This window comes from Engraulis encrasicolus, unplaced genomic scaffold (assembly GCF_034702125.1).
Source record: "Engraulis encrasicolus isolate BLACKSEA-1 unplaced genomic scaffold, IST_EnEncr_1.0 scaffold_33_np1212, whole genome shotgun sequence".
Lineage (NCBI taxonomy): Eukaryota > Metazoa > Chordata > Actinopteri > Clupeiformes > Engraulidae > Engraulis > Engraulis encrasicolus.
In genome coordinates, this window is record NW_026945632.1 from 116,320 (window position 1) to 130,000 (window position 13,681).

Consider the following 13,681-nt stretch of genomic DNA (forward strand, 5'->3'; position numbering starts at 1 on the left):
CCGTTGAAATGAATGGAGCATTCGACCGATGACGTCACAACCATATAATAATCAGCGTTATGATCAGCGTTATGTTCAGTGCAGTGCTGGCAAAAAAGTGCGCTGGCGGAGGCACCTGTCAATCATGATGTGAGCCTGCAGGTCGCCACAACACAACAGCTAGATGTCTTTGTAGTTCTATAGAGGTGTTCTCCCTTGTATGTTACCATTCTTAACCTTAATGTCTAAATATATTTTTGGGGCTTTTCTGCCTTTATTCGATAGGACAGTAAAGACATGGACAGGGAGAGAGAGATGGGGAAAGCCGGCAAAGGAACCGGTCCGAAGTCGAACCCCGGTCAGCCACGCAGCAGTCAAGGGGCCTACCACCAGCGCCACGGTAGGGCCACAAATATACACTTTCATTTACAGTCACATCACTGTGATCAGCCTCATCGTCCTGATGTTCTGCTGGCTGTATTTCCATACATTTCATGTGCTTCACGGTTCCAAAATGTTTGTGGATTGAGGACTCCTTTTTACACTCAACAACCAGGTTAGGCTATAACAGTAGGTTCCCAAACTTTTTTTAGCTGGGACCCCCTTTTGGACTTAAGAGTATTTCCTAGCAATGGACAAACTATTAACCCATTGATGCTGGATGTTGCGTTGTGCAACATTGGCCCTGGCGCCTGGAGTTGCATTACGCAACATTCAGGTTCATGAGATTTGAGACAACTTTATGGTAAATCTTTGTTTGTTTGAGATGAATGAATATATTTTAATGAAAGATGAGAGTCTTAGCGTTTAAATGCAACTCATTGCATGTTTTATGTGCTTCAGAGGCTGAGATATTTAGGTTTTTATAAGCTGAGGGCAACCTTTCTTAAACAGGGCTTAGGCATTCTGCACCCTTTTTTGCAGGTGCTTTAGGCGTCAATGGGTTAATCTGTTGGATACTGTTACTAATTGAATTATGGTCAGTACCTCTGCGGCCCCTAGGGGTTCCGGCCCCCAGTTTGGGAACTACTGGGTTATACAGTGTGTAAAATAACCCCGCAAGGGGGACATTTGGGAACTGCATGGTCTTATCCTTCCCTGTAATGTTTTTGGAGGGTCTTAGGTGACGTCAACACAACAGTTCACCAATGATTGGTCAAAGTTGTGAAAATTTGTTGAAGTTGCGACAACAGCAAGAATTCGTGGGAATACAAGTTGCAAAAAGTTGCAAATCGCAACATCGGAAATTCCTGGAGGGAATAAACAAGTGGTGCTTACTAATGGTTTAGTAATTAGGCACCTAACCCCATACTGCTCCAGGGATCGTAACCAATATCCTGTACACAAAATGACTGCAATGTAATGTATGTGTAAACTGGGCCTGAGTGTGTCCAAAAATCCTTGTGCAGCAACATAGAATCTGTACAAAATAACTACAAGGGTACCACCAGGCTATTGGTTACTAGGTACTTAACTTACCAAGACAGCTCTTTTTGCCATTTACTTAACCTTTGCATGCTCTTCTTGTAGACATTTTGACACAAAACAAGGCATCATCTGATCCCATAGAGACTGCTGCTCTGGGAAGACCATTCCGTCTCGGAATGCTGTATGACTGTCGCACAGATGCTCTTATTCCAGGTAAAGTCTGAAAGATTAAAAATTACTACATTCAATAATATTTTACTGGATGTTTTAATATCATTGTTGAGATGATTTTTTTGTTTCTAAAAGGTATAACATTGTGGAATCATGATGAGCTGCAGAGGAATATTGATGAAACCCAGCAACACAATTCAGAATTCAACATCACAGCATCAGACTCAGTTGATGAGAAGTCAAATTCATTAAAAGTATCTGGATCTCTGAAACTAAGTCTCCTTGGAGGACTAGTGAATGTGGCAGGATCAGCTAAATATTTCCAAGATAGAAAGAAATCTCTTAGACAACAGCGACTCACTCTTCAGTACAAAACAACAACAAAACATGAAACGCTAACAATGTCTCACTGGGGTCGTGGTGAAGTATCCCGTCCCAACGTGTTTGAGGATGACACCGCCACACATGTTGTCACAGCCATCTTGTACGGGGCCAGTGCTTACTTTGTGTTTGACAGAGAATTATCTAACCATGAAGACAAGAAAGAAGTAGAGGGGGAAGCTGAAATCATGATGGAAAAACTGAAATTCCTTAAAGTAAATGCAGAGGCATCTTTTAACATGGATGAAAAAGAGAAATCAGCAGTGGAAAAATTCAGCTGCACATATCATGGAGACTTCCAGCTACCCAGCAACCCGTCATCCTTCATTGAGGCTGTGGATGTTTACAGACAACTGCCAACACTGCTTGGGGAGAATGGAGAGCATGCTGTTCCAGTCAGAGTGTGGCTGTACCCTCTGGTGAAGCTGGACTCTAAGGCTGCAAGACTACAAAGGGACATCAGCAACAAACTGATCACATACTCTGCAGGAGTCATAGAGGACTTAAACATGATGGAGATGAGATGCAATGACCTGGTTGAGGACACAGCAGCGACAACTTTCTCTGCCATGGAGAAGAAGCTGAGGACTTTCATGCAAAACTGCCGTCACTACAAGTTGGAGTTTGTGCAGAAGCTCGGTTCAGTTCTCCCCTCTATCCGAGGGGGTAGACAAGAGGAGAGTGCCCTTGAAGACATCCTTAAGGCTCATGGGAAGTCTCCTTTCAACAGCAAAGATCTAGATCAGTGGTTGACCATGAAGGGAAAAGAATCTGACACAATTAGGTCCTTCATCAAGCAGATGGAGAAACTAGGTGTTAATCTGGATGACAACTTGGATGATCTTTTATCTGATTTAGACATCACAAACATTGTTAGCTTTTCCTTTACCTCTTTAGACCAACCTGATAGCAGCCTCATGAAACAATCCCATCTGCTTACTCCAGTAGGAATGATGAGTGAAAGTCCAGAGTCTGATGTTCTACAGAACAAGACCACAGAGTGGCTCTCTGCTGATACCAGACAAAGCATGAGGAGACAGTTACAACTGTTTGATCAGTTGAAGAAGCAGACCAATAGTGAAGACACCACATTCATTGTGTCATCCAAATACGATGAACGTTACCCTGGAGCCTGTATATTCATATATGAAGATGGGAGTGATGAGCCTGTCCCCTTCATTCCTCCATCCAAACCTGACACTCCAACCACGTCTGATGTTTCATATGACAGATTCACAGTTGGGATATCAGACCCAGATTCTGCCACTGCAGAGTATCGAGTAGAGTTCAGAAAGAGGAAGGAGACTGATTGGACATCTCACCCTGTGCAGAAGAACGTGAAAATGATAACTCTGTCAGGACTGGAGCTAGACACTAAATATGAGATCAGAGCCACAGCTGTGGGTAAACTTGGATATGTCGTCAGCAGTGAAATTGTAACTGTTGTGACTGCTAAACCTACTTCTAGCCCACCAACCAATTTGAGAGTGAAGGAAGTGAAGGGAAACTCCATCACCTTGACCTGGTCAATTCCAGAACAATGTGAACCTGTAAAGCAGTACATCATAGAGTATAAGGTGGAAAACAGCAGTGACTGGCAGAGAGAAGAAACCAAAACAGAGGTGTACACATTTACTCTGAAGAACCTGGAACCGAATACAACCTTCTCCATTAGGATGTACACAGATGCTGCTAACGGTGTAAGCAAACCTGGTGAAGAGATTAAGATCAAAACCAGGAAAGGACCACTGGATACAAAAAGGTTTACTCCCCTCTCAGGTACTCCAAAAGCATATCTGCTGAAAATGACAAAATCTTTATCACATCGGTTCAACAAGAAGGTGTTCGGGGAAGCATCATCCCATAACCCTACAAACAAAACCATCATGCTTGTTGGTGCCACTGGATCTGGCAAAACAACCCTCATCAATGGCATGATCAACTATGTACTAGCAGTTGACTGGGTGGACAACTGGAGATTTAAACTGATTGATGAAGAAACCAACAAATCACAAGCACACAGTCAGACTTCAGAGGTGACAGCCTATCAGATTCACTGCACAGATGAATTCCAAGTTCCGTACTCCCTCACAATCATCGACACCCCAGGGTTTGGAGACACCAGAGGAATCAAACAAGACAAGGAGATTACAGAAAAAATCAGAGAGTTTTTCAATAAGAAGGGTGGAATTGATGCAATTGATGCAGTATGTTTCGTAGTGCAGTCTGCTTTAGCTCGTCTGACGCACACACAGCGGTACATATTTCAGGCAATCCTCTCTGTGTTTGGGAAGGACATCTCCAACAACATCATCACTCTGGTCACCTTTGCTGATGGCAAAAGTCCTCCAGTACTGGAAGCCATCACAGAAGCCAAGATTCCATGTGCCGCACAAGCTGATGGGACACCTGTCCATTTCAAGTTTAACAATTCTGTTCTTTTTGCCGACAACACCGGATGCAGCGGTGGTGAGGACTTTGATTACATGTTCTGGAAAATGGGAAAGGCCAGCATGAACAAATTCTTTACACATCTTGGAACGATGGAAACTCAGAGTCTGACCCTGACGAAGCAAGTTCTTCAAGAGCGTAAACAGCTGGAGGTAACTGTCCAGGGAGTGCAGCCACTCCTCCGGAAGTGTTTGTCAACCATGGAGGTACTGAGAACAACAAGGGCTGAATTGGACAAACACAAGAGTGAAATTAATGAAAACAAGGACTTTGAATATGAGGTAGAAGTTGAGAAACCTCTCAAGATTGATATTTCATCAGGAACTTTTATCACCAACTGCCTTGGATGCAACTACACCTGCCACTACCCTTGTCATATACCGAAGGATGATGACAAGGAAGGGTGTTATGCAATGACAGATGGAAATTGCAGAGTGTGCCCAGGGAGATGTGTGTGGAGTGTTCATTTTAACATGAGGTACAGATGGGACATCAAACGTGTGAAGGAGAAGAGGACATACAATGAGCTGAAGAGTAAATATGTGAAAGCAGTGGGAGAGAAGATGAATGCAGAGGAAATAATTGCAAAGTTAGAAGAGGAATATCACCAAGTCCAAGAAAAGATTGTAAAAATGATGGGAAATCTAACTAAATGCCTGATGCGTCTGAAAGAGATCGCACTTCGTCCAGATCCTTTGTCTATCCCAGACTATATTGACTTGCTGATAGAGTCAGAGAAACAGGAGGCCAGACCTGGATATCTGCAGCGGATCAAAGAGTTACATGAGGTGAGAAACAGAGCTGTTCTAATCCAAGTGGCAGAGATCTCAGTACAGAAGAGCAAACGACATACCAGAAGTTGACATCATTTGAAGGGGGTATCAAGGTATCATTTTAAATTTAACAACTCTGTGCTTTATGCCAATAACAAACGGGAGAAGAGCGATGAGACTGACTTTGATTTCATGGTCTCGAAAAAATGAAAGCCCTGACAAAGCCCTGAGTCTGATCCTGACAAAAGAAATCCTTAAAGAACGCAAAGAGCTTGGCACAACTGTTGATGGATTGCAGCCGCTCATCCGAAGGGGTTTGTCAACCATGGAGGAAATAACAATGACGCAAGCTATATTGGACAAAAACAAGATTCAAATTGAAGCAAACAAGGACTTTGAATGTGAAGTAGAAATAGAGAAATCTGATAAGATTCATATTCCAACAGGAACTTTAAGCACCAACTGTGATAAATGCAACTTCACCTGCCACTACCCGTGCCTGGTAATTACTGATGGTGATGAAAAATGCTGTGATATAATGTCAGATGATGGACAATGCAATGTGTGTCCGGGGAAATGTGCATTGAGTTCTCATTCCAACGTGACCTACAGATGGGAGATAAAGCGTGTGAGAGAGAGGAGGACATATGAGGAGCTGAAGAGTAGATTTGAAGCAGCACTTGGAGAGAAGATGAGTAAAGAGAAAATGATGATACAGTTAGAACTGGAAAGTCGTCAGGTTATAGAGATGATGGAAACTGTAACTACTTGTCTGCAACGTCTGAAAGAGATCGCACTTAGGCCAGATCCTCTGGCGATTCTAGACTACATTGACCTGATGATACAGTCAGAGAAACAGGAGGCCAAGCCTGGATACAAGCAGCGCATCAAAGCATTAAAGGAAGTTAAAAAAAAGTGCTGTTATTTTGAAAAAAGTGAGAGACAACACTGATCTCAGTGGAGAAGAACAATCAAAATTCCACATGATAAAGTCAAAAGCCAAGGCGGCATTTAATGATTTTCTGTGTTACTTTAAATAACACTGTTTTGTGTTTTCCTAATGTAGAGAGCATTATGGCTTGATTTTTTTATAATTCATTCTCAATGGAATTGAGGAATGAAAACGTAAGCTAACGTCTATGATAAAGTTGGTCTCTCTTCTCTGTGTTTTGAAGTACATCAGCAGCAGTACCATCTTTCTGGCACGTTTGCTAATAGCCAAAAAACATGTTTTCACCAAACCAATTATGAAATGTATTACCTTGCAATGCTTTATTAGCAAATTATGGGATGTATTTTGTATTTTATTGAGGAGGTGGCTGTTGGTTCGACCATGTGGTTTGATTATGTCTCACAGTCACTTTTAATCTTTTATCACCTTAATGTCTTTTTTTTACATCTTTTTATAAATTTAAATATTGCTTTGGTGTGATGTTGCCGCTTAAGAGGACATTACATCTAGATCCAGAGACCTAGAGAACTTTGCATGTGAAGAGCAAGTTTAGAAAATATTGACATTTCATTGGCACAATTTATCACCAACTGGATGCAACTGCACCTGTCCCAGTGGTATACCAAATGATGCGGATAAAGCTGGCTGTGTGTCTCTGCATGAGATCCGGAGCTTGGGGCCATGCAGGATGTAAATCACATGACTTGTATAAACGTGTGACAGAGAAGAGGAGCTGAAAAGTAAATATGAGGAAGCAATGGGAGAGAAGATGAACAGGAAATTGTAGCAAAGTTGGAAGAGGAATATCACCAAGTGAAGGGTGTTGGAGATGATGGAAACTGTAACTACCTGTCTGCAGCGTCTGAAAGAGATCGCACTTCGTCCAGATGCTTTGGCTACTACAAACCGCATTGACCTGATGATACAGTCAGGGGCGTAGCAGCACATTTTCAGCCCTATGTACAATCAGCTCCAATGGACCCCCTGCCATGTATATATATATAAATCAGACTGTATGTGGGCCCCATATAAATATGGGGCCCTGGTGACTCAGTCACACTTTAACCCCCTGAACAACACCCCTGGATACAGTCAGAGGAACAGTGTGCCAAGCCTGGATATCTGCAGCGCATCAAAGAGTTACAGCAAGTCAGGAAGGGGGCTGTTATGCAGAGGGTGGCAGAGAAAATCTCACAGTGGAGAAAAACGGTAAAAATTCCAAATGATGAAGTAAAAAGCAAAGGCAGTATTTAATGATTTTATGGGTTACTTTGAATAATGCTGTTTTTGTGTTTGACAAATGTAGGGGCTAGCATTATGGCTTGTTTTTTCAATTTATTTGGATGGTGTTTTTTTTTTTCTTTATTTCTACAGAATTCTTTCTCAATGGAACAGAGGAATCAAAATTTAAGCTAACGTCTGTGATAAAGTGGGTCCCTCTTCTGTGTTTTGAAGTCTCTCTGGCTACGTTTGATGGCAAAAGCCATTGTGAATATCTTTCCCAAACCAACTGAATTGTATTGAGTGGCAAAGTTTTATTAACTAATTATGGGATGTATTTGAATAGGTTTTTTTTTCATCTTTTATCACCTTTCCTAATTGTGGGGATATATTTTTGCATTGTACCGATTACTTCATGTTTGGATTTTGTCTTTGTCTTTATTACTATTTAATATCTCAGTAACAATTTCATAATCAGTGTCAAGATCAGTTTAGTTTGAATTCTAGGCAAACTCTTGTGAGATTGTGGTGTATTATTTTCACTTCAGAGGACATTAGGGGTGAATCTCATTTCATTGTCTTGCCCCTTCCCCTATCAATACCTCCCCCTACACCTCCACCCTTCGCCTGAACACTCAACACGCAGAGGTAGAGGCACTCTTTACTGATGACCAAATGGCAAATTGTACTGCCGTTGCAAATATCTTTCCCATTCTAACTATGACATGTATTGATTGGGAATCGTGTATTAACTAATTATGGACTTTATTTTGTATTGTATCGAGGACATGGCTGGTGATAATGCTGGTGACCATGTGATTTGATCTATGTTTCACAAATTCTATAGGGTTTTAACTTTTTTTCATCTTTTTTTATAATCTTTTATCAGCTTTACTATTTGTAATGGTATATTGTTACGTTTCACTGTGCATTCATTATTACTTAATGTTATTTGGATTGCCTTCATTACCTTTCCATTCAGTGACAAGATCAGCTCTGTTTAAATACAGTACATTTCAGGCCAGCTCTGGTGGGATTGTGGTTATTTTCACTTAAGATGACATTAGATCTAGATCCAGAGAGCTTGACTGTGTTGTAGAATGTTTCTCTATATTTTTCTTTTACTTCAAGTTTGATGATTATCCTGTACTCATGTTTTCTGTATGTAATCATGTGATTTGATTTTACTGAATAAAGAACTTGATTTCATTTAATGATTCTGGTTTAATTTCAGCAAGTGTTATGTTATACTAGTACTATCAACCATTTAAAGGGACACTGTGTGAGATTTTTAATTGTTTATTTCCTGAATTCATGCTGCCCATTCACTAATGTTACCTTTTTCATGAATACTTACCACCACCGTCAAATTCTAAGTATTCACTATGACTAGAAAAATTGCACTTTTCATGCATGAAAAGGGGGATCTTCTCCATGGTCCGCCATTTTGAATTTCCAAAAATAGCCATTTTTAGCTGCAAAAATGACTGTACTTGGACCACACTAGAAAATATTTGTTTATTACTTAGTACACTTTCATGTAAAGATCAAATTTGGCAATAGGCAGCCCAGTTTCAATGAGCAGCATAATTGCAGTACCTTTTTTGACCATTTCCTGCACAGTGTCCCTTTAAAGAGTTAAACTTCAACAGTCACATGAAAGCTATTACTAAGTCTGCATTTTATCACATAAAAAACGTCTCTAAATTTAGGGGCCTTATGTCTAAACATGATCTGGAGAAGCTAATACGTGCCTTCATTTCTAGTAAGGTTGATTACTGTAACAGTCTTTTTACAGGCCTCCCCAAAAAGACCATCAAACAGCTTCACCTTGTACAAAATGGAGCAGCAAGGGTTCTTACAAAAACAAGGAAGTTCGACCACATTACTCCAATTTTAAGATCGCTGCATTGGCTCCCAGTAAGCCACAGAATTGATTTTAAGGCAATGCTACTTCTGTTTAAGTCATTCAATGTAATGGGACCCACATATCTACTGGATATGTTTCAGCTGTATGCACCAACCAGGTCACTAAGGTCAACGGAGAAGAATTTGCTGGTGATTCCAAAAGTCAAAACAAAGTGTGGAGTGGCAGCCTTTAGCTTCTATGCTTCAAAGCTTTGGAACCAGCTTCCAGATGACGTAAAAAATGCACCCACTATTAATAGCTTTAAATCTAGACTCAAGACAAAGCTGTTCTCAGATGCTTTCCCCTAGCACAAATTTTTATTTTTTATTTTTTTATGTTCATTTTATTTTGTATCTTATTATTATTATCATTTTACCTTGTGTTTTATCTTAATGTTTTAAATGTTCTTTGACACTAATTTAATTCCTTCTTTCTTCCATGTTTCCTTTCTTTTTTGCATTTGTTAATCTTGTGAAGCACATTGAGTTGCACCTGTGTATGAAATGCGCTATACAAATAAACTTGCCTTGCCTTGCCTTTAAAGGAATTTTTGACACAAAGTTGGCAAACAGTGGTATTTTGTCATTTTGGGTGTGCTTAATTCAATCTGCAAAAGTCTTAGTCCCCCAAATTATGGGGGAACACAATATGGAGACATAACTAAAATAAACACACATTCCTAGACACATCACAACATACTGTATAAAGGCAGCACAAACTGTAACAGGAGTGGGGTAGTGTGGGTAGAGTTGTCCAACATGTGCTGAACCATGGTGAGAATCATAAAAGTATTTGATCTCTTGCTGATTTAGTTGGTGTGCTTATACTAACTAAGACATTATATAGGCTATAATGTTAATGGTAGGTGTATTCTAACATGGAGAGACACAATAGAAAAAAGACAGACAGAATAGAAAAAAAATACTTTAAATAAGTTTTTAAATAAAAAGAAAAAAACAACTTTAAAGTCACTGATCACGTCTTAACCCAACAAAAACAACAAGGGATCAAATACTTATTATCCTGACTGTACATATCCCATCTGTAGTATATGCCCCACTGCTCTACAAGTGAATGTTGATGAATAAGCAACAAGGAGTGCATCTTAATATGCGACCTTGCCTCCTCCACTTGCCTCCTCCACTTGCTTCTCGTCATGATGACATCAATGACAACAGCATTATATTTCAATATCTTGCAAAAGCTCAATTGTAGAGTCTTTTTCTCATTCTGCAATTGGGATGGTGAATGAAAAACAGTCCCTCAAAAGTTGTTGTGGCTAGGCTGACAGCTGGGAAACTTTATCGTTTTCTCCAGGGAGGAGGGGCCAGGAGGCGGGACGAGGAGACAAGCGCAAGTGGAGGAGGCAAGGTCGCAAATTAAAACGCACTCAAGGTGTCATGTCTGTAACTTCCTAACGGCAACAAGCGTGTCTCATGTCTGTAATCTAAAACAAAAATAACATCTCTGTACTTCAGCTGCACTAGGTCAGTGTAGAGGTCTTACTCTATAGAGATTTTGCTGTTTAGTGTGTTCAAACCCTTAATCATACACAACAGTTACCACTTTACTCTATATAAAACAATGGTATGAGTTTGTCACCACTCTGCTAGCCTGGGAAATCCCATGCTGCTTTGCAATCTTCCTTATCTGTACCCAGAGAACAGACAAGATCGGTGCCTCCAATCAGACAGCGGTGCAATTACACATTACATTAAATTCCATTGCATTTAAATTTGGCAAATGCTTTTAACCAAAGTGACTTACAAACGATCACGCAATCATAGCATACATCAAACACGATGGGGGAGCGGTAAATCCCAGCTCTCTCTTGGGGCGCCGTCTAGGGCTCGGGTGAGGCCTCAAATGTAATTTCGTTGTGTGCAGTGAGCACAATGTGCTGTGGAGTGCTGTGTCGTCAATGGGAGTTTCCCAGCTGGGCTTTAAGTTAAACAGTTCCCTCTTGTGGTGAATTTACGAAATTGCAATATGAGAACAGACTCCAGGGTACTAAATCACACTATAAATACAGGCTACGGCATTCGGAGGGTAGCATACATCAGAACCCAGTAGGCCTATGTTTCCCCCACAGGTACTGCACACTTTGGTTCACACTACACAACTACAGTAGCACTACATTCAAATGCTGGCTGGCACTCATCAAACCCAATACATTCTCCACAAGGGCACTGCATACTTTGGACATGCAAAATCACCATTACTACAAAACTAGTACTAAATTCGAATGCTTGCACCTCTCAAACCCCACACGTTTCCCACAAAAGTGCTGCACACTATGAACATGCAAAAATCACCTTTAGGGCTATAACATGCTGGTCGGTCCCACGCGACCCTCCCCACCCGTACACAAGGCTATAATTAAAACAAAACACACACACACACACACACACACACACACACACACACACACACACACACACACACACACACACACACACACACACACACACACACACACACACACACACACGGGACTGCACCTTACCTGCACTACCTCTGTCCTGGAACATAAGACAATACAATATGTTACATACAATGCAGTGCTACCCCAATCTACTACTTTAAATAACTTGTCATTACAGGTATACTGTTACTATTGCTACTGTCACTGTTATTATTATTGCAATGTCCTAAGGAATCAAAAACCTGATAGGCCAATGTATTGAATGAAAAACTATATACATAACTATAGTAATTCATTCTGCAAAAATTAGTATAATTTTCTCACAAAAAATGTCATTGGTTTCAATGAGGGCACTCGTGTTCTGGCAGGCACACTGGTGTTCTGGCAGGCAGGACAGCGCCATCATGCGGTCCTTCAGCGCTGTGACTCATGGTGCGTCCAGGTGAGGTGGTGGAATACCGTCTCAACATACATCACCAGCCAGACACGGCAAAACAAAGACCCATACCTGCAAACTCGTCACCTGTTGGTGACAGTCACCTTTTGCACGGCCAATTAGGTCATTCACGTGAATAGAAATAGAACCCCCGCTGTACACCGTCACCTTTTTTTCTTTGACGAGTTTGCAGGTCTGAGACCAAAACAGACAATAGGCTAGAGTAGCCTACAGCTGCCAGGAACCAATGCCTGCAGTGACGGATACGAAAACAAACCACTTCTTGGTGCAATGTAGGCTAGAATCCATGACCCGACCGAAACAAATGACTGAGACTCTTGGCCCAAGCTGACCAAACTAAAGGCGCTACTATGCGCGCGCACTCGCCATTTCAACAGAATGTATTATCCCACACACAGCTAGTTCACTTACCAAAGCCACACATGTTTAAAACGTCATATAGTCTCTTCGGCACTGGGTTGGGGTTTTTAATCTTCCAGTAAAAGCGAAATTAACTGTAACTGTTCGTGCGCGGTCACTTCCTCATCCACCAAGCGCTGCAGTTGCGTCACGTAATTTTACCTGTTAGGCGGAAGTGGGCGGTACCCGTGAGACAAAGGTCATTCTGTGTCAATTGCGCTCAACAACTTCGTTCTGCTTTCATTAATAATTAAAAACGTAAACTACTGTGGTCCTATCAGTTCTCTATCTCAGTCTGTTCATGAAACACAGGGTGGGTTTTTCAAGATGTTTGGATTCATTGCATTCATATTCAGCCGTCTCCTCAGCAATAGCCTACATCAGGGGTTCCCAACCTTTTCCAGTGGGGCCCACTCGAAATTGTCACAAATGTTCAGGGCCCACTTCGGACCCAATAAAGAATAAAACTCAAATAAATCAATAGCAAAACACACCAAAATATGATTATAATTTGTAGAAAATTATTTCAAGGCCCACTTGGAATACCTTCAGGGCCCACCACCACCAGTGGGCCCCGGCCCATAGGTTGAAAATCACTGGCCTACAATATGTTCAAAAACACATGGGCCTACGGTATCTGTATATTGTACAGCAGGTGTCACCAACGTTGTGCCCGCGGGCGCCAGGTAGCCCTCCAGGAGCTTCTGAGGTGCCCACCAAGGATGTTAATAAGCAGTGACGACTACCAGATTTTAGCCATATCACATCATATTTGTTAGTTCAAATGTGTCTACACATCCTGTGACACAGCAAATGTCATGTTCAAGTCATATTATTACGCTATACATTGATGGTGTATGTGGGCCAACTGCAATAGACATTTGAAATTCTCTCGCGGGCCAAATTTGACATCCCGCTTTCATTTTATTCAAAGCGACTTACAGTTATTATTTTTCAGGGTATTGGTTACAGTCCCTGGAGCAATGTAGGGTTAGGTGCCTTGCTCAAGGGCACTTCAGCCATGGATGGAGATGTAGGGAGAGGTCAGAGGGGGGATTCGAACCTGCAACCCCTAGACTGCAGTATACAGTGTTCTAACGTTAGATCAGAAGTGTTGAATGTAAAGTCATGGGCT

At 41.3% G+C, this 13,681-nt stretch overlaps 1 protein-coding gene across 1 annotated transcript; it reads left to right on the forward strand.

Moving 5' to 3' along the window:
* Positions 1-294: 294 nt before the first annotated feature.
* On the forward strand, positions 295-8,518 carry LOC134443508 (uncharacterized). The gene is made up of 3 exons (XM_063193269.1): positions 295-379; positions 1,510-1,620; positions 1,714-8,518. The coding sequence occupies exons 1-3, from the start codon at positions 295-297 to the stop codon at positions 5,271-5,273; spliced, it is 3,756 nt and encodes a 1,251-aa protein (XP_063049339.1). The 3' UTR covers positions 5,274-8,518.
* Positions 8,519-13,681: the final 5,163 nt, after the last annotated feature.